The 21,883-nt window shown below is 36.6% G+C and overlaps 2 protein-coding genes across 2 annotated transcripts; both read left to right on the top strand.

Annotated features, from left to right (window-relative positions):
- Nucleotides 1-854: 854 nt before the first annotated feature.
- On the top strand, nt 855-11,277 carry pgrmc2 (progesterone receptor membrane component 2). Its single transcript, XM_082144285.1, has 3 exons — nt 855-1,242; nt 4,791-4,946; nt 9,411-11,277. Exons 1-3 carry the CDS (start codon nt 891-893, stop codon nt 9,506-9,508), a joined length of 606 nt encoding a protein of 201 aa, XP_082000411.1. The 5' UTR covers nt 855-890; the 3' UTR covers nt 9,509-11,277.
- Nucleotides 11,278-11,550: 273 nt separating this feature from the next.
- On the top strand, nt 11,551-21,594 carry asmt2 (acetylserotonin O-methyltransferase 2). The gene is made up of 9 exons (XM_082144282.1): nt 11,551-12,877; nt 13,868-13,965; nt 16,129-16,303; nt 16,488-16,617; nt 16,840-16,908; nt 17,822-17,940; nt 18,025-18,162; nt 20,423-20,545; nt 20,631-21,594. Exons 2-9 carry the CDS (start codon nt 13,885-13,887, stop codon nt 20,840-20,842), a joined length of 1,047 nt encoding a protein of 348 aa, XP_082000408.1. The 5' UTR covers nt 11,551-12,877; nt 13,868-13,884; the 3' UTR covers nt 20,843-21,594.
- The last annotated feature ends 289 nt before the right edge of the window (nt 21,595-21,883 follow it).

The following is a 21,883-nucleotide window of genomic DNA, read 5'->3' as shown; positions in this document are numbered from 1 at the left end:
TACACCTTTAAAACAATGATTTTTCATGACTTTTTTCATCTGTACCATTACTAATAACAATAATATTTTGCACTCACAAAGACTGATATTTACCCAATATTTTAGAGCTGAGCATAGTGTTTTTGATATAGAAATTTGTTTAAAGATTTTTCCGGCCTGCAAGCCCTCTTAAAATTCCATAGCATGTCCAGGTTTTCCGTGACTGTGGGAACCCTCTTAAAAAGAAATGATAAACACAACACACTTAAAGCAATGCCGCTCCCTATTTTTGTAAGCAATATGGTTCATTTAGTATACACTGTAAACAATTACTTTAGACTTAAAGATCAGACACTTTTAAACAGTAACAATAAGTCTCCAGAAACTGGGGGAGTCAAGGGACTTGGATATAAATTGTGTAAGCTTGGAGATTCTAGTTTGTGAAGATAAAGGTCTGATAGGGGATACTGTTATCCTTGTTAAATTTTTTATATATATGTATAAAGTGATATTATAGCCTACCATGTAATTTTTCAAGCAGTTAAATCAGTTTTGTATTCAATGCACAAAATTGCACATCCATTTTTTTTAATGTGACAGATTTTTCAATATGAAACATACTTGAGTTTCAGGTTAATTAATAAGCATATTTCTGAATACTGTTGTATTTCATCGCGGTTAGCTAATGATAAATATAATCATGACAGTTAGCGCGCGTTTGAATTATTTGAAACCTGAAACCTTTGTCTGGTCTCATGCGCTCGGTGGTCTTGTAGGCGCCACGCTGACAGAAAACTACAAATTCCAGGAGCCAACGCGGTGTTTCCGGCGAAAGGCAGCCAATCAGACACGCTTCTGTATGCCAGCTGGGCGGGCGGTCGCGTGCGGTGGGAAGGCGCTATCGTTGCAGTATGGCGGACGATGGGGACGGTAGGAGTGCAGCGGCGGACACCAGCGGCGAGCAGGGGACGACGGAGGACTTGGATGCGGGGGCCGGTCTCGGTATAAGCGTTATGATGCTCAATCTCAGCGTTCTAGTGCTCGTGCTGGCCGCGTGTTACGTGCTTTACGCGCGGTGGTGGAGGAGGGCGGGCGAGGACGCGGGCCGGGGCAGCGAGGCCTCGCCGCTACCCAAGATGAGGAGACGCGACTTCACCCTGCAGCAGCTGCGCGAGTACGACGGGGTGCAGAACCCGCGCATCCTCATGGCAGTCAATACCAAGGTCTTCGATGTGACCAGTGGCAAAAAGTTTTACGGACGCGGTAAGGAGCTCATGCTCACGCTCACACCCACATTCAGCGGGGGTTTTCAACTTAAGCAGTAGAGAAGATACTAGTATCCAGTGAACAAAAGTCTAGTAAACCTGGAATTCATACTAGTAACTACTGGGATGGTTAATACTAAACAAGTATTCGTACAGGTCTAGTAATGTATTGGATAACATTTTATTTTAAAATGTCCCTGCTACACGTTATTGCATAATTACAAGCAACTAACCACAAACTCTAATTCTATAGAAAGTAGATGTGGTTATTAATTAATATTACTCTGCACTTATTTGTACTCGACACTACACCGTAACATGGGCACCTTCTAATAAAGTGTCACTTTTTTTATTACTAAAACTGGATTAGGTTCCACTTCCAGCAACAGTTGGAACATACCAATCTGAAGTTATTATTTCATATCAGTACCACAGATTTAGATTTGTTACTAATAATAATAGTTAGGCTAATTGTCACAACTGGGTAAGTAGGTAGTATCTAATAAATAAGTATTAGAGAATGCTTGGATACTAGTACGTACTTCAATATTGATTAGTATCTATTCAGTTAGTCACTAATACTTATTCAATAGATATTAGTCACTATTGGAATAAATACTAACATAATGAGCAGTAGTTAGGCTACTAGTAAAATAGTGAAAGATACAATTACATTACAGTAACACTTTACTGTAAGAAAGTGTCCTTTTTACACATAACATGTACTTACTATATTAATAACAGTAAAATATGCATGATTACAAACAACTAACCTACACCTATAGTAAGGCCTATGTGTTGTTAATTAATATGACTAAATACTTCTGTGTATAAATACACTAACAATGTCACCTATGTATTATAACAATGTAAAATAGTGTAACTGGATTACTTGAGTACTAGTAACAAAAATAGATACTGGTTCGTTGTGAGGAATATATTGAATAGATACTTATCAATATTGGAGGAAGTACTAATGAATGGTTACTAGTGTGAATTAGTAAAATATACAATTAGATTACTGGAAATACTCATTTACTAGAAAATAGTAGTAACAATATAAAAGTAAATACTAGTTAGTTTTAAGAAATAATACCTTGCCATAGGAGAAGAGCTTGTGTGTTAACCAGCTTATACTTGCCGTATTGGCAAGTATAAGCTGGTTAACACACAAGCTCTTCTCCTATGGCAAGCTATTATTTCTTAAAACTAACTAGTATTTACTTCTGGTCAGAGGAAAGCTAATGACCAGCTCATTCTGGTAAATACTGCTCAGGGTAAAGTCACACAAAGCCTTTCTCCCAGAGACCTCTGTTGTATGATGCACATTTGGTCTGATGTCTTGTCGGAGTTTGCCAACCTCTTGACGGTCCCTTTCTGTTTTATTCATAACTGCGGTCAACATTCTCCCGCTTTGTTTTGCCTTGGTGAACTCTTTCCCAGGCACCAACCTGTCATTTCAGTGCATTTTTGAATGAGAGCCATATGTGATGTGGACAAATGGTGTGAGAGCCATGTGCTGGCACACCCAACAGGTATGTACTGTACCAGTAGATCATCCATTTGTGCGATTAATCAATTTGCTTAATTTAAATTTGTAAAGTTAACAGCTCGATTTGTTATGACGGATGTAAGATCAGCTAAGTTTAGCAGTCGCCTTGGTTAAGAAATCAAGCACTGAGCCTCATTCCTTTCTCCTTTGCAGGAGAACATTCTTGTTTCTTTTCCCTGTTCTTTAAGCACATTGTGTTTTTTCACACAAGCTCACTGTGCAAAACAGCTGTTTGCTGCAGATAATAATTTAAATATTTTGCCCTCAAAGCCAGAACAGCAGTCTTTTGTCTGCCTGGAGTCTATATTTGGAGACTAAGCTCAGAAGTGAAACCGAGAGTGCACATAAAATCTGGATTAACATGGCCTTTGTTTGCATTTTCCAAGTTTGATTCACAGTGCTAGCTAGGATCTGTGATTTGGCCTCGCATCTCCCTCGGCTATATTTGTATATGAGAGATGTTATCTGACCATCTGTGGTGTTTATGGAGGAGCGTTCAAGGTGTGGTGTCAGCAGTAGTCCAGACTCCGATCAGTGCGTCATTTCTTAGACACCTGTAATCTAGTGTGTCCGTCATCTTGCAGCATTTCACATGGAGAGAATATGACATCAGTTTTATTTACCTGTTGCTGCATTCATTTATAACCTGATGAGACTATGGCAAAAGTTTGAACTTTGTAGGCAGATGTGGTGTGTTGTCACTGGACCATAGGGCAACTTGGATCTTTTTGATCAATGTTTGGCTGGACCTCTTGTATCTTTTAAGACTATTATTGCTCAACTGCTGAAAAGAGAGAGAGAGAGTGTGTGGTGTGTTTGTGTGAGAGAGAGCTAACATGCTTTTTCCACATGAAGATCAGATGATGAACCAAAAAAAAGAAGTATCGAAAGAGGCCTTTCTTCTCTTCTTTTGCCTTCTGTTCTAAATAAAACAAAGACTAAAGCTTCGTCTCACCAACAAGAAAGCGAACATAATAAATTGCACATGCCAGAGCAGCCTAGTCATCGTCAGGCATGATCTGGCTTTGGCAGTTGTATTATTTATAAATCATGGATTCTAGTTCCTGTTCAGGAGCTTATGAAGTAAAACTCAAGTGTCTGAGGCGTTCATGTCCTCTTGTTGTCGTCTCTTATTGCGTCATCATCTCCTTTGTTTGTCTCGATTAGGTGACTGAAGTTCATCAGTCTGTTGTCCTCCGCTTTGTCACGTCTCTGCCTGGTTTGGGAGGAAAGGTTCAGGCTGTGGCCTGGATAGTCTGTGCACAGCTGAAGTTGATTCTTGTTGGTGTTGTGTTTTGTTATGACATCTCACATTCATTTCCTTATTCAGCACAGTGTGTTATTTACAACAGCTGTTCTGAAGTACCTGTGTGTTTACCTGCATTCCTCTGGTTTGTGCGAGCGGCTCCATTCATCCCAGCTGTATGGTTGTTTTTGAGAAAACACTCTGTTTTGGTTTTAGCTTGTCTGGGGTTTTCTGACCCACTGACTCTAAAACTGAGTTTTGTTTTGATTGCAAGTCAGCTGGTTTCTTTAACTTTTTATCAGACCTATTGTATAATAATAATTTTTATTATGAATTATACTACTAGTGCAACTACTAGCCTACTACTTATTAGTAGTATTAATAATTATTACTAATTGTTGTTATTGCTTATTATTTATTATGAATAATAATTATAAGTATTGTTGTTTTAACCACTTTACGTCCTTTATGATGCTACATTGCAAAGGCAAATTATTATTAAAAGTTAATTTTACTTTATACTTTTTATAAATATATTTTATTGTGGATGAAGGGACATTTAGCTTAGCTTTAACTGCACTTTTCTCAGATTATTTTTTCACAAATGAATTTGAAATCAAACAATAATTGGTGGAGCCCTGGCTGTATTGCACTTTCAGTTTTGGTCCCTACACCTATAATGTGTACTGTAGAAGATCTTAAATTTGTCTTGTTGACCATTATACTCACAGTATGTCTGTCATTCCAGAGGGCCCCTACGGGATCTTTGCGGGACGTGATGCTTCTCGGGGTTTGGCAACATTTTGCCTAGAGAAGGACGCATTACGGGATGAGTACGATGACCTTTCAGACCTGAACGCTGTACAGATGGAAAGTGTTCGAGAATGGGAAATGCAGTTCATGGGTAAGCAGAAGAATTTCTCTGTGAATTCAGAAAGGATTCATATAGTTACTATTTTTATTTAAGATTTTATCTGCCTCTAGGATAATTGGAGGTAGGATAGGTATAATAACTGCATAACTACAGTTATGTAGGTAGTTATCAGTCACTCCTCCTCGTCCACAAGCTTTGCATGTTGTACCTGTTGTGCTGGTTAGGGCTGATCTGTACATGTAATCAGGTAGCTGATGCCTTTACAGTATAAAGCTGATGGTTTACAGTATAAATTCTCTGAAAGATGAGTGACAGTAACCTTTAGTTGTCCTTTTCACTCTTGTAGATGAGAGAAATGATTTAGCCATTATTTAGCAGTGGCATGTCAGACAGTCTGAATTGCATGATGATGAGATACAAAGGCTGTTAAGTGAGTGCCACAAAATAAAGCCAAAAAGAAGACTGTATTTTTATTTGCATTTTCCTCACTAGCTGCACTCAAAAACAAATACAATGCTGGTGTTGTCTGGTTAACTCATGATTCACACAAATTAGTCTTGGTTCGCATGTGCCTGGTTTCACAGACATGGCTTAAGTCTAGTCCCAGACTAAAATGCATGTTTGAGCTGTCTTAACTGAAAGGAACTTGCACTGACATATCTTAAAATATATCAGTACCATTTTTTTTTTTGTCTCAAGATGCACACCAGTAATGTTTTTTTAAGGCTCATTTATAAAAGCTACTTAATGTCCTAATTGAACTAAGGCCTAGTTCTGGCTTAATCTAAGCCCTATTTGTGAAACCAGGCCTTAATGTACCGTTGTGTAATACAATACAGAATCACCCTGGGTTCATGAAGTTTTAAAATATCTTAAATTATGTTTTATCACATTTAAGGTCATAAGTCTTAAATATTTTAAGATAGTATAACAAATATCTTAATTATCATTTTAAGCGGACTTGCATTTGGGCATGAGGATCATGATACGTCCTAATGTGATGGTTAAATTCCAAAAAATGTGCTGCACATTTCAAAGTAAAAAAAATGGTGCTATTAATATGCATTCTACAGTCTCGCAGTTTGCAATCAATTAATATTTTACAATATTATGGCAATATCATTGCATATTGTGGCTGTCGATTAAATAGGTCCCTAGTACCCCCTTGCTGTTCATAAAAGGCGACAAGTGGGGCAACTTGTTCGCACTGTGTCTGTGGAGGAAGAAGTCCTGGCATTTGAGAGATGCGATTAGCTTTGGCTTTTTAAGGATCAACGCAATGCTTTGGCTTCAACTGTCAGAGGTTTGGTCATAGTCCTGCTGGATGCAAAAACAAATCTATTTGCCATAACTATGGAGAGGAAGGACTGGAGAGGAAGGACATGAGGGAAAATATTTCCAAAATGCAGGAATTGCACCGGTGACCATCCATATTCATCAAAGAACAGTCCCTCGTGGATAAAAGAAAAAGAAATTCAAAAAGTGAAGTGCCTTAAAAGAGTGAAAAATTCAAGATATTGGCACAAAAATACCCCTGAATTAGTTTTTGTCTCATATATATATATATATATATATACACACACACACACACACACACACACACACACACACACACACACACACACACACACACACACGCACATACCATATATATATATATATATATATAATGTATGTATTGTATGTGTGTGTGTGTGTATGTATATATGTATATATATATATATATATATATATATATATATATATATATATATATATATATATATATATATATATATATATATATATACATACATACATATATTATGTATGTATTAGGGGTGGAACGGTACATGTATTCGTATTGAACCAAATCGGTACGGGCGTCACGGTTCGGTGCATGAATTTACATGGAGAATACACGGTATAAAAATAAATAAAACTCGCGTGCAAATTAATTAATGTAACGTGGAACGACTGTTAGATACGCAGGTTCTTTAGGGACACCTAATCTGTAGCCCCGCCTTAAGCTAGGTTTGTTTACGTTTGCCTGCCTCCGCAGTGCGAGCCTCCGCTGACCGTGCGCCTCCCCAAATGGACGAGGCATTTATACTTCGCGCTCGCTGGTGTACTATTCTTTGAAACGACAGGGTGCGACTCTGTGTAATTGTCCTCTAAACCATCAGGAATCAGCGGTGAGAAGTAAGGTACACTCGTGAATGTTTATTTTAGTAAAATAACACTTTAGTACACCAAAACCACACTACAAAAGAATCGTGTAAAGCAGTAAACCAGATTATTACTTGTGACATTAGAAAAAAAATGGATATGAGAACGTAACCTACAACTAAATTAACGTTATCTTACATCATTTCTAAAAAAAATTATTTAGTTTAGTGAACCTTTTTATAAAACATGGCCATTTATTTTTATTTAAAGGGCTTATGTCTGCTATTGTAGGCTCATTTTGTTAATGTAAGCAACTAATTTAGACGCAAGAACTGGGTGCCGGTGCTGTGAGATGTACATGCTCGGCCAGATTCGGCTCGAAGTCGTGCGTCTTCGGATGCGGAGCCGTGCGCGCTAAAAAGCCGTGCACTGCACACCGCCACGCGAAATGTGGCCTTGCGCACCCAACGCGCACGACCTCCCACACCGAAATGACGACATTTTTGCCGCGTGCACCCTCGCGCTCGTGCGTCTGCACATAACTAAGAGATGCTTTAGAGATGTTTTATAGCTGATTGTCTTATTTTGTTTACATCTTACTTTACACACTTCAGGGCAGGCTGTTAGAGATGCGCGGTTGGCGGTTACAGCCGCGGACTCCGCGGATAAACCACGGATCGGGCGGATGACGTGACGAAAAATAATATTTTAATTAAATTCGGGCGGGTGAACCAAGTCATCAGCAGCACCTTGCAACGCCCAATCAGCGGATGGCGGGCGGGTGCGGTTTTGAAAATTGGGCAAAAACGTTGGTGCGGATGGATGGCGGACGGATGATGAGTTTTGTGATGCAGTTGCGGATGAAATAATAGCCCATCCGCGCATCTCTACAGGCTGTTGCAGCTAGATGAGGGGAGAGACTGTATGACACTAGGTGGTACAGCCTGAGACATGCACAATAAAAAAAATGCCTTCTGCATTTTTGTTTTGCTTTTCCCTCCATTGTACCGAACTCGTACCGAACCGTGATGTCTGAACCGAGGTATGAACCGAACCGTGACTTCTGTGTACCGTTCCACCTCTAGTATGTATATATGTATATGTATGTATATATATGTATGTATATGTGTGTGTATGCAATATCACACGAGTAACATGCGCAAATCACATGGGTGCTGCCCAAATATCAAATGTGATATTGATTATATACAACAGTTTAATAAATAAAAAGTTAATATTGTGTTAATATAAAAGTTATTTTATATAGTTTATTATATTTTAAGTGCAATATTGTCTGTTTTGCTACATTTGTCCAACGAAAATATTGCCTATCCACCTCTTTCCTACGCCCCATGATGCTTTGCGCGAATTATGGGAGTAACTTCCGTTAAACTGTAATCAGTGAAAGGTTCGCTCTATGTATCTAATAATAAGCATTATTATAATAATAATAATAAGAGGAAGAAGAAAATTACTACAACAGACCATGAATAATGTCAAAAGATCGATTCTTTCCTCAGCAGTTTTTTTGCGGACATGTAAATGATCAATGTAATAATATATGTCTGTATTATATAACATGTTGCCTTAATCAAAAATGATATTTTACTGGAACATTGAGTGATACAATTTCAAAGTGATTTCTGTCATTTTGACAGACAATAAATGTATTTACCTGATTTAGAAATATTCCAGTAAACACTGGTAATAGGGATTTAAAGTGAAAAAGGGATTACATTTTAATAGTGCGAATGAAACAAATCACAAGTTTGTGAATGCCCAGCCAGACCTAGTTTACACTCAGCTGAGCTAGATTGATTTGGTGTAGCACAGTCTCATATCGGTTTGTGTCGCTATATGAGATGAGGGAATGTGTGATAAGCTGCTCAACTTTCCTGTCACTGCATGTGGGGGAAATCAGGGCTGTAATATATGACAGATTAATGCTGTTTGACAAATAAAGTACTCTGATGATAAAGCACACAACTTTTTCACACTGCTTGTTTGCCTTGTTGATACCAGAGATGAATTAATGGTTAAAAGCCCTCATTGTGGGACATGTAGAATAAAATTTATTTTAGCTTTATTTCAAATAACAACATAGAATCTCAGTTTTAGTCTTGGTTTATTAATAACACCATGGATGGAGAAAGATGGTCTGCAGCCAGAGGATGTTTTTACAGCCAACAGGGTCCTAACAGGTCCTTCCAAATGTGATAAAATGTATGCACAAGATTAAATATGTACAATGCATGAACAAGAAATAAATGCCATCTTTCATTAAAAATAGCATCATTAATTATTGTTCCTCTCATTCTCTCTCTCCCTTCCCTCTGTCTCTCTCAGAGAAATATGACTACGTTGGACGTTTGTTGAAGCCCGGAGACGAACCATCTGAATACACAGATGAGGAGGACATGAAGGATCATCAAAAACACGAATGATCTGCTGAATCATTACAGCAGCTGAAGCCCAGGACTGAGAAGGCCACAATCCAGAATTGTTAAACCCCAGCAAGAAAAAACCCTCAGCATCTGCCCTTTACCTCAATCGTACAGTGTCCCCACTACTGCTCCATCACAGCTGAGATAAACGCGTCTGTCTAAAAGCCCCTGCTGTTCTGACTGTTCTTTTACCAAAACAGACCAATAGCCTGTCAGAGTTTCCTGTACTCTTCTTGTCTGCTCTTGATACTTCTCCTTAATCCAGCTCTTTTGTCCTTGCCTTTCCGTCTTCTGGTCACACCTAAACTCTCAATTTATAGCATAAATACCATCAAACACTACTTTATACCATAAATCACCAGTTCTACACCCTAAATCATCAGTCAAACCCTCCATCTACCCTACAGTCCAATGGAGAATGAAACGGCCTGAGGCTTTAATAGCATCCTGCACATTCGCTTGTTCAGGTTTGGACTGACAATGTGAAGAGAAGGAAGGAGAAAACGCATACATTTTTATTCACTTAATTTTCTTTGGGGACTTCACCATTCATGACCTCAAAAGTCACGTACATAGAGCGGGGCAGATGCCTGGAGTTCAGTGCACAACAGGTTAAAAACCACAACTGGGGTCTCTTTTAATTATTTTTGTTTCCATTTAAGTATTTTTGTTGTTGTTGTTTTGCGTGTAATTCTTGTACCACAACACGCGTCACAAACACTTCTGGAGCATTTAAATCTCATGCTTATGCGCAGACTGTGAAAACATTGTCGTTTTAAATCAAAGTAAATGTCGAATGGAAATGGTAACCAATCCAAAAGCCAGATTGTCTGCCATCAGCCAATCAATCCAAAGGTTGGGTGGGTCTGGGGTGGGCGGGTGCTCAGCAATGTTTGTTTTGTGTGCACCACTAGTGTGTAGCAATTCTTGTCACAATGTGATTGTAAAACATGAGGGATGGGAAATGTTTGTGGGGGGTTGGGTATCGTTAGCATTTTTGCCATAAAACTGTTGTTTTATTTGAATTGTATAAATCTGAACGGCTGGTTGGGATGAAAAGGGAAGATCAGTAGGGTAGTTCAATTGGATCAGCTCGTCTGCTCATCGGTCAACAGAACTCTCCCCGTTAATGAAACAGTCAGCGTAGTTATTGTGCCTTATTTCCGTTTAATTCTACTACAGAATAGTCAAGAGATGTAGAAAGATACAGGTATGAAAACCAGAGGGAGAAACCGCAAAGATAAAACATGTTCTGCTCTGCCCTTTCCACATTATCTGCTTTTAGGGGGGTTTTCAGAAGCCAAGGCATCTTTCCCCTCCATTTCCTCAGTTCGTACGACGAGGCGTGCTCACGTCTGTGAGCGAATCAGACACGGGAGGCTCAACCGCCGTTATCGTGACTTTGTACATAGACTTTATGAGCTATTTCAGTGTTACTGCCATATCTGCGCTGTTATTAAACTCCACGCACTGCTGTGTTGTACTGGCCAAAAGATCATTGCTCTTTCTCGGTTTCCATCTCTCTTTTTTCCCCCCTCTTTTTTTTTTTTCTTTTTTTTTTTTCTCTGCTGAATTTATTTTTAATTGTGGGTAATTTTCAAATCCACCCTCAAGTGTTATATTTTGTTTTTCTTCTGGAGAGGGAAACTACGAGTTTGGAAGAATATTTTGTCTTTGCTGGGGAGGGGATGAGGCGAAATTCAAAAATTGTGGATTATGTAAATATGTGTATCATTTTATTAAAGCATGTGCAGCAAACAGTGAGGTAATGCTGGCTCTCACGTCATGTATTTAAATGGAGTTTGCAAGGGTGTGTGTGTGTGTGTGTGCGTGCGTGTGCTCATGGGGAGGACAAGAACATGTTGTTGCAGAAATAAATACATTTGGTTAATAACTACTGTTATCCTCTACTGTTATATTACTGTTATACTGTTATCTGCCCCTTTGATATGTTGGTCTTGAGTGTGAAAAATCGTTTTGTCTCTCACAAAGAGCAATATTTTAAATTTCGAAGCTATACAAATGGCTGAGAAGACTTACTGCTAAAAAGTCAAATGTTAAGAAACCAGTAGATTTATTGGTTTACTAAATGTGCCTTAATGGATCAAATGTCATGCCACTGTTATATTTTTTGGGGAGTGTGAACCAATTTGAAGATTTTGCATTTCCATAGTAAGGCATTTTGCTTGGCATTAAATATGAAGCGAAAGTGAGGAAATATGTGGTTGGTTGAGGTATGCCAGGCTCCAGTTATAATTTCTGATATTGCATATGCAAAAAATTTAGCAATCATAGTAGTTTGTCTAGAAAATAATTGCATTTTCTTGTTACTTGCAAACTTTGATATATTTTCAAACAGTGTGAAATGTCACAATCTTGTTAGAACTGAACAACACCGAGACATCAGTACTGTGGATCTCTCACCCCATTTACACAATTAGCGGTGCAACAAAACTAAATCACTGAATGTCTAAACTACAAGCTTATTTCACAGGACAGTTTGGGCCTCTAATTAAGCCCAGTTTACTTCATTAAATGATGCTCAATCCTTTACCTAAAAAACTTTTTGAACTCTGTTTCTTAAATGAGTTTGTGTATTGTCATTTAATTTATTTTATTGAAAGCACACTAGACTTTGCAGTGGTCAAGCTAAGACTTTTGATAGCTTGATTTTAACACTGGCAAGAAAGTGAACAGGAATACCTGTCAATACTGATGTCAGTGGTGGTGTTTTCCCACCATAAATAATGCCACTTCCTGGGGGATATCATTATTATTATTTTCATTAAACAAAAATGATAAAACACTAACAGCATAGTAATTGAAATTGTGGGATATTAACCGCCAGATGTCACTAAAACTCTAATGGTTCACTTGACAGGCAGACCAGTGATGAGATGTTCGACTCCCGCCAATAGGTTCTTTCGGGTGTTTTCAACAGTTCGTTCGAACCGGTTCAGAATTTCAGCGATTCTTTTGAGTTATGACGTCCTCCGTGACTGGCGTGCCATATTAAATGCTCTAAACGTTACAGTAAAGCGATAAGTAGCACGACTGTTTTTTATGGTTCTCAGTTTAATGATTCAGTAGAAGCCGCTCGGACTTAATTCAGTCCAGTTCGTGAATGGATCGATCCGGTTTTATGAACTGGCTCAACAGATTCACTGAAAGGATCCGACTCAAATGAACGCTAGGTCAACAAATTGGACGTCAGCAGAACAAAATAGTGTAAAATAGTGCGATTCTTGCGTATTTAATTTCTCGAACTCGGTACTTTCTTTTTCACGGGATGACTGTCAGAGAAGAGTCAAATTTGGATTAGAATTATTTACAACAGAACAGCATATCAAACCGGCTATCTTTTGTTTGGTAAGTCTCGTTTTCTTGAACTGTAAACACTAGTGCTTAAGTGTCGAGTGATGATATGGTCTTGAACTCTGCATTTGTCGATATCTTGCAGTTTTATACACAATATATACTATCGACTCGTATTATTCTCACAAAACTGGTCAGTGCATCATGTACCCTCGTGGGGAGCTCGCATGATGATTTTGTGGTTACACAATACATTGTTTCACCGGCTGTATGAAAATGTGTTCTCAAATCTCATTTGAGAGGAAAAATGCATACAGACTGAAATTAGTCTAGTTAATCTAGACTGATATATATATATATATATATATATATATATATATATATATATATATTTAGATATGCCACGGACCAATCTAAAGTAGCTATACATTTTCATCTATAAAGAGTCACAATTTATATACTGTGGAGGGGAAAAAAGTGTAAAATAAATTATATTGTTACATTACATGTTTTCCTACTCGCTGTACTGTTAGATGTTTGTTTGTTTATTTAAATCAAATGTACATTTTTATTTTAATAAATTGTCTTATTTTAATCAACCTTAATTATTCATTTATTTTTATTTATTTTTACACATTCTAAACTTTTCCATGGACCGTTTGAAAACAGCCTTTGTCATAGACAAGTAGCCAATGATGCTTTCTGCTTTTGGGTCTTCTCAGTCGTGCATATTTTGTTTTAAAGCATTTAAATACTTTTTACAAAGAATGGAGTACAGAAAATAAGTTGTATAGCATGTATATATCTGTAAGATGATGTACATCATCCAATACAAACTAAAGAAATTATGGGCCTGCAAGATTGGTACATGATGTCATCATATTTTAGTTTTCTGTATTTTCTGTGAAAAGGTAATGCGGTTAAAGTGTTAATTCAGGAATTTTTCCTCCAAAAAGAATTGTGAGGATCTGACAGTTGAGTTGCATTGTAAGTTGGAGCCTGTTCATGATTGTGATGCTGATGATGGTGTTTCACTTTTTGCAGGAGGGACGTTTCTCATCATGGCTGAGCATTTATCCCAGAGTGAACTGGACTACCCTTTCAAGCTCTTGGAATATTTGAATGGATTCCGGATCTCAAAGGTCTGTGGTTCATGCTGTATCTCTCTAATACACTTTTTTTTATGAGTGCTTCTCTGCTCCTTTCTACAGGTACAGGAATCACCTCAAATATCATTAGCAGACCATTTTAATAATGTGTTTACCACACGTGGTATTTATTGTTGGATTATGAGTAAATGTTTAATGTGAGAGCATCTATTATTTGTAGCAGTGTCTAACCCTGTCGTGTCTCATTTTCCTCTGTGGCCGTCAGGGCTTATTTCGCCTCCAGCAGCACCGGCCTATGATATTTTAAAAGCCACTGAGTGGAACCCTGAGATGACTCAGGCCTTTGTTGTACCATGAGATTCTGTAAGATTGTTAAATCCTAGAAATCCTCTAATTGGGTTTTACATTTAAAAAAAAACAGCATGTTGTGTCAATTAGGTACTTTTATTTTTTTATTGACATTGCAGATTGTTGCAAAAATGACAGTGCTCTTACAACAGAGGTTAGCTGAATACATTAATAAATAACAATTGACATTGAACACGATATAGATGTAATGAAAACCAAGTTCCAGTGAAATATCTTCATAATCCTCTTTACATCCTACACAGTTTCTCTCTGCAGATGATGAGGTTTTGATACGTGACAGCATCCGAAATACACAATTGAGTTTAGAGTTATGTGTCTTTTCCATTTGATTATGTAAAAACAATTATGTTAATGAAGGCCAAAATTATAAATAAAGAAAATGGACAGTATGAGCCCTTTACAATGTTAAAAGGAAAGAGTGATATAAAGACATGGTATAGCTTTAATGTTTTTTTTTTTGTTTTTTTTTTTGACTGGGTATGTTTAGGCATAAAGTCATAATTAAAAAAAATCTAACAATATGGATCATAAATTCAATATTTCTATTACTTACTTTGTGGAGAAGAGAAGATGAGTATCCTTAACTGAACAGAGCTTCACACACTTACATGTTCTGTTAAACTAAAAAGAGAAAAAGACATGATAGTTAGGAAATGATTGTTACAATTTTTAAAGTTATAATTTATAGACATTTTAAGAAAGAAATAATTTACCTGTTGAGAGTATGTTTACAGTCTGTGTACTGTAGTTGTATAGCTGAGCTCCAGAAAATCAGTAATGAGGAGGCTTTGGCAGTTACAGATTTGAAAAACAAACAGGCGGGAATAAAGAACCCTAAACTCTAACACAAAGAACCATTTCAGCATATAAAGGGTTCTTCAGGATGACACGGTACTAAATCGAACTGTTACTACGTGTAAAGAACCTTTAAAGAACCATTTTTTTAGAGTGTAGTTTGTTTTCCTTTTTTCTCTGTTTTCCGCCACTAGTTTGTCACCATGGTTATTCATTAATTACATCACACCTGTTTGTATTTTGTTCATTATCTTGTGTATTTAAGCTCTTCGGTTCGTCTTCTGCTGTTGTTTGTGTTTGCACACTGTTTCGTTGATTTTGTACCTCTGTGGATTACCTGAGTTTCTTTATTTAATAAACTAAACTATTATTGTGATCTTCTTCGTCATCCTTCATAATTATACATAATTATACTACTACAATACGTAATTATGTATAATATTTATACTACCCTTAACTTTGGGTATGTAGTTTTAGTTTTTAGTTTTTTAAATCAGCAAAAATATGTATTTATTTGATCAAAAGTGACAGTAAAGGCATTTGAAATGTTACAAAAGATTTTTAATTTAAATAAATATTGTTATTTTGAACCTTTCTATTTATCAACGGATCCTGAAAGAAAATGTATCACGACTTCCACAAAATTATTAATAATTATTGATAATTATAAGCATGTTTCTTAATCAGAATATTACAAAGATTTCTGTAATGGCTGCTGAAAATTCAGCTTTGCCATCACAGATATAAATTACATTTAACAATATAGAAAATATAGAAATCATAAGTCAATGAGACATTTTAAATAGTAATAATATATTTTCACAATATTACTCTTAAGTTTAATCCCAAAAATTTGTTTTTGAGTAGAAAATTCCTTAAACTGGAAACAATTGTGTGTGTGTGTGTGTGTGTGTGTGTTAAATGCATTTTGCATGTATGCTTGTGTTTCCTATATCTTTTTAAAGACATGGCAAACACAGAAATAACATGAGTAGTTCCCAGTGACTTTTTTATTTAATCATTCTCCTTCAGGCAATATTCTCAGCTTGTGAGTTAGGGTTGTTCGACCTTCTCCTTCAGTCCCAGAAGCCCCTAAATGCAGCTGAAGTGGCACAGACGCTTGGCACCAGTGAAGATGGTATAGAGCGGTTACTGGATGTGCTGGTCGCCATTGAGATTGTGGATGTGGAAGTGATACACGGAACTGGTGAGCTGCTGAAGTATTTTATATTCCTCCACAAGTAGCTGGAAATAACCCGATTCCTCTATAATGTAAAGGTGATAAATGTCAGAACAGGATTTGTTTGTTCATAAAATCATCCATTCGTTGTGTCTAGTTTATTATTTGCCCAGTCTCTAAACCTTTACTCTTGTCTTCTCTTCTCTTATAGCTCATTACAGCAGTACAGATGTTGCTAATCTATACCTGGCCAAGACCAGCCCCAAATCTCTACATGATTTGATTATTTATTACTCTCAGACCATCTACCCGCTCTGGAACAATCTGGTAGATGCTGTTAGGTAGGCATCTGCGTTTTCATCCCCCATCACTGTTTTGAAAAGCACTTGTTCCCAGGCCACTTTAAAATCCTCCTTTCATGATAAATGTGATGTTTGGACACATCAGGATTAGTGATCAATGAAAAAGAAAAGCCTGCCTTCTTAAAACTAAACAGTTATTTGGAAGTCATCTGCATTTCTAAAACAACAGTTGAATAATCTGAATGTCTGAAAACCTCTCAGGGATGGAAAGAACCAGAATGAGAAAACCTTTGGCCTCCCGTCTGAAGAGATCTTCTCTGCCATATACAGGTTTGTGTGAATTTGTAAAAAAAAAAAAAAAAAAATAGTTTTTATAATATTAGCAGTACCATATGGGGGAATGTTTTTGTTGTCCTTAGACGTCACTAGATTAAAAGTAATTTCTTTGACTGCAGTGAGGCAGTCTTAAGCGATTAGCCGCTGGTGCTGTGTAATTCTAGGTCATGGACTTTAAACCCATTCAATTTTGAGGCTTTATGAAAGGCTGTTCCCACATCTGGAGGGGTGGTGTGTGCTATAGTGTGTATGTGATTGTGAAAGAATGACTTGTGTAATTGTATGAACTGCGTGTTTTGTAATTGTTGGGGGTTTTGTGATGCTGTGAGTGTGCATGAAGGCATCTCACAGTCTACTAGTTTGGGTGCATGGAACTGTGTATGGAGATGTAAATTCAATAACTGGTACATTGGCAACACTTTACAATAAGGATCAATTTATTAACAATAGTTAACTATTAGTTAACATTAACTAAGCTTAATAAATGCTGTGGAATTGTTGTTCATTTATGGTTCAAGTTAATTTCACCATTTACTAATACATATTTTTATTAAAATGACACTAGCGGTTAAAAAAACAACCGCATGTATTTTGCGGAAGAACATGTTTTGTTTGTGCTTCGGCTCTGCAGCTCTAATGTTGACAAACAAGACCTTATTGTAAAGTGTTACGCAAATTTTTGTTTAAAAATTATTACAATGTCTTATTTTTTCTTTTCATTAATTTTCCTATAATTGGATAAATGCATACCCTTTTTTTACGATTGTGCATCTGTTTGAAGTCAGTGCACATGTTCTCTAACAGATGGTACAAGCTTCAATTTTAAGGTTTGTTTGTCCTACTTTTCATGTGAATCCATCTGGAAAAGATCCATCTGTTGACACCGGTGTGTGCTGTTTTGTTTCAGGTCAGAAGCGGAGATGCTGAAGTTCATGGGACTGATGAACTCTACTTGGGTCATTGACGGCCATGACATAGTGACAGCGTTCGATCTATCTAGATTCAAGTCCGTCATAGATCTGGGAGGTGAGTGTGGATGTAGTTTTACAATTGCAGTTTTTAATCTAGTATGCAAGAGGCAGTAGCATTGCAAGCTGGTATTTTTTGCAGGCTGCTCTGGTGCATTAGCGCGGGAGCTGGCGAAAGAGTATCCTTCCTCCACTGTCACGGTTCTGGATCTCCCAGCTGTGGTTCAGACTGCTCAGCAGCATTTTGCTCAGCAAGATGACACCATCGGTTTTCAAGAGGGTGTGTATTGATGCATTGTAACATTGTAACATTGGTAATGGTTGCATTAACAATAAATGCAAATTTTGTTGCAAAAAAACCCCCAAAAAACAGTCTAGTGGCTGTCCTTAGCTAATAATCTTAGCTAAACTGAAAATAAAATAATTAGGAAAAACTGTCATTAAAATACATTTGCATGACTCCAAAACTAACTCAAACAAAAATGGTCTCAAATTATTGTGTTTTAGTTTTTAAATACATAGTGTATTATAAAACTGTCTGAATTAAATATTATAAATATTATATCTGTATAGCAGTAACACTGTGCTGATAAATGTAGGCATTTTTAAATGATACCAGTTGTTATCACATTAACTAAGTCAGCTGAAACTAGAAACCTCTACACTGCATTCATTCATATTTTTGGGATCAGTAAGAAATGAATACTTACATTTAGCAAGGATGCATTAAATTGATCAAAAGTGACAGTAAAGACTACATAATTACAAAATATTTTATTTAACTTTCTATTCATTAAATAACCCTGAACATTTTTATCACATTTTCCACAGATATTATTATGCAGCACAACTGTTTCAACATTATGAGAAATGTTTTTTATCGGCCTAATCTACATTGGATTTTGAAGGATCATGTGTCATTAAAGATGAAAATTCAGCTTTGACATCACAAGAATAAATTACATTTTAAAATGTATTTTAAAACAATTCTTTTAAATTATAATAATATTTCACATATTTTACAGTTTTACTGTATTTTTGATCAAATAAATTCAGCCTTGATGAGCATAAGAGACTTTTAAAAAACATTAAAAATCGAACTGACCACAAACTTTTATAGTTTTTTACAATCGCTATGACAATTTTTGCAATACTTTTAACAAATTTCCTAAACTCTTAACGCATCAACACAATTGGCAAAACAGTTAATTTCATGCTCAAAATCACACATTGTAAACTAAACTCCAACACTAATTTTCAAAATACAATAATACACTAGCAACAATACACTATGTCTACCAAAACACTGCAAACATGTCTCAAAATCAAATAATTTTTCAAAACACCAACATATGTTCTCGTCCAACAGGAAGATTTAGTCAATCATAGCACAATGTCATAAAAATACTAACATCAGATGGAATTACAGAAACTATATTATTTTATATGTGTCAGGTATGCCCTTAAACAACATACAGTATATTGTATTGATCATAGATTGTGTTTTGCACTGCAGTTTCTGTTGAAGCCTCTCTACATTTTTGTTTTGTTGGGTTTAGGTCTTTTGCTGCAGAAATTCAATAAAAAAAGACCCATCTCAGATGCTTTATAGAATGTACGGTTAATGAAAAAACGAAGACAGAGACAGAATTGCTGCAATAAAGACTTTATTTGCAAAAGGACATTACTGCAAGATAACAAAAATATATAGCTGCCATTCATTATGTAAAAATACGAACAGAAAAAGCACCAGAACAAAAAAAGAAAAGAAAAAAAAGAGTCATCTTCTAATTATCTATTTGCATAATTCAATCAGCTGTTTCTCAGTAACAATAGAATAAAATACAGGGGATATATTTGTTTCAATTCACAATATAAACAGCTGTTTACCTTGACTTTAGCCTGTAAGGTTAGGTTTAGAACATGGTGTTATCTGTTCTGACATACAGTGTTAAAGCATTGGTAAATTTGGCAGTAAAAATCCATTGTTTTGGTCTTGTGTGTAAAAGAAGTTCAAGCATTTTAAATGTGTGTTAAAGGGTTAGTTCACCCAAAAATGAAAATTCTGTCAGTAATTACTCACCCTCATGTTGTTCCAACCGCGTAAGACTTTCGTTCATCTTCGGAACACAAATTAAGATATTTTTGATGAAATCTGAGAGCTGATTACTTCTCTATAGACTGCTAGGTGGCCCAAACTTGCTGGCCCAGAAAAGTTATTAAAGAGATTGTTAATATAGTCCAAGTGACTACAGTGGCTCAATCTTAAGTATATCAAGCGACGAGAATACTTTTTGTGCGCAAAAACAAACAAAAATAACGACTTTATTCCACTATTCATTTCCTTCAAATTGTTAAAAGTATTAAAAAATCAGTCATAGCAATCATAAAAAACTGTAAATGGTTGTGTAAAACCAGCAATGATGTTCATGATGGTGTGAAAACTAAACTAATGAAAATTTTTAAGTATTATAACTCTAGTATGGCATTTCTAATCTATGAAAAAAAAAAACTAGGTATTTGTTTCTGTGTGCTTGTAGGGGACTTTTTTGAAGGAGAAATCCCTCCTGCAGATTTGTACATTCTGGCCCGAATCATTCATGACTGGAAAGAGGAAAAAAATCTCAAACTTCTGAGGAAGATTCACACAGCATGTCATCCAGGTGAGAAATCATGTCATTAATAGGTCGATAATTAATGGCCCTAAAATGATACATTTCAAAGCATCTGACTTGCTTTTTTATCTAGGTGGAGGCGTTCTGATCGCAGAGGCACTGTTGTTTGAGAACCGCCGGGGTCCAACCACAGTTCAGATGTTTTCTCTGAACATGCTGGTCCAGACAGAAGGGAAGGAGCATCCACCCTCTCATTATACACGTCTGCTCACTGATGCAGGATTCAGGGACGTGCAGGTCTGTCGCACTGGAAAATCATACGACGCTATTCTGGCTCTCAAATGAACATGCACCAAAGCGGAGTCCGTAATCAGGACCCCTTCTGCCCCATCTGCAGACCTGTTGTGATCAGACACGTCAGAAATCATGTTCATGCATGCAAATGTCAGACTTCTGTTGTTCCACCTTGGCCTCGTTTTGGGTCTCCTGGCTAGTTATGAAGCAGTACTTTATCTAACACAGCGTTAGCCCAGTCCTGATCCTTACATTTCCTCCAAAATACTGTTTTAGTAGTGATTTGATTTAGCTATTTGTGAACCTTTCTCCTGAGGCCTACAGAAGTGGTTTGAGAGGGGGTGGGATGAGGAGCTGTTTTCGATTGGCCACTGATGTGTCAAAAATAAGCTCCTCCCTCCATCCTGTCTAGTGTTTCTATGCACTGCCATCTTGACACATGGTTAAGTGTGACCCCCTAGTGGTTATTTGTTGCACTAACTCAATAGAAAACATACTAAAAATGTACACACAACCAAAAAAAATCCATTAAAAATAGCATTAGTTGATTTTTATTTCTGGCCTCACTCCATTTCATCAATATGGTGGGTTTTGTGTCACGTATTCCTAACACAATTCATTTATACATCCTTCAACAGGATCTAAAATCGAATAAAGGAAATTGATGGAAAAAAAGCTTTTTGTTGTGAAGTGATCCTGTGTGATTTCGAGCTTTTTTTATTTTGTACCTTTCCATGCCTAAGATGTTCATGATGATGCAAGTCCCCTACTTAGAAAGCAAGTAAACAACCCCAATGTGTTCATACTTTTGTATGAGTGATTCATTCGATTTGATTCATAATTAAAATGTATTACATTATTAAACCAACTTTTGATTGGTAGTATACAATTTTATTTTTGTATGACATAATATTAAATTCTTTATTTACACAGGTTTCCTTTGGATTCATAATAAAATATAAATATTACGTTTTATCCTGAGCTTTACAAAAATCCCTGCCATCATCTCCAAACAAACCAGATTTGGGTATTATGAAACAGCTGAAATGGAAGTCATGATAATAATTTTGTGTGTGTTTGTGTGTGCGCGCG

The sequence above is a fragment of the Leuciscus leuciscus genome (genome assembly GCF_965113295.1).
Source record: "Leuciscus leuciscus genome assembly, chromosome: 17".
In the NCBI taxonomy this organism is placed as follows: Eukaryota; Metazoa; Chordata; class Actinopteri; order Cypriniformes; family Leuciscidae; genus Leuciscus; species Leuciscus leuciscus.
Note: the sequence above shows the minus strand (reverse complement) of the source record. Positions and strands in the feature narration are given on the sequence as shown.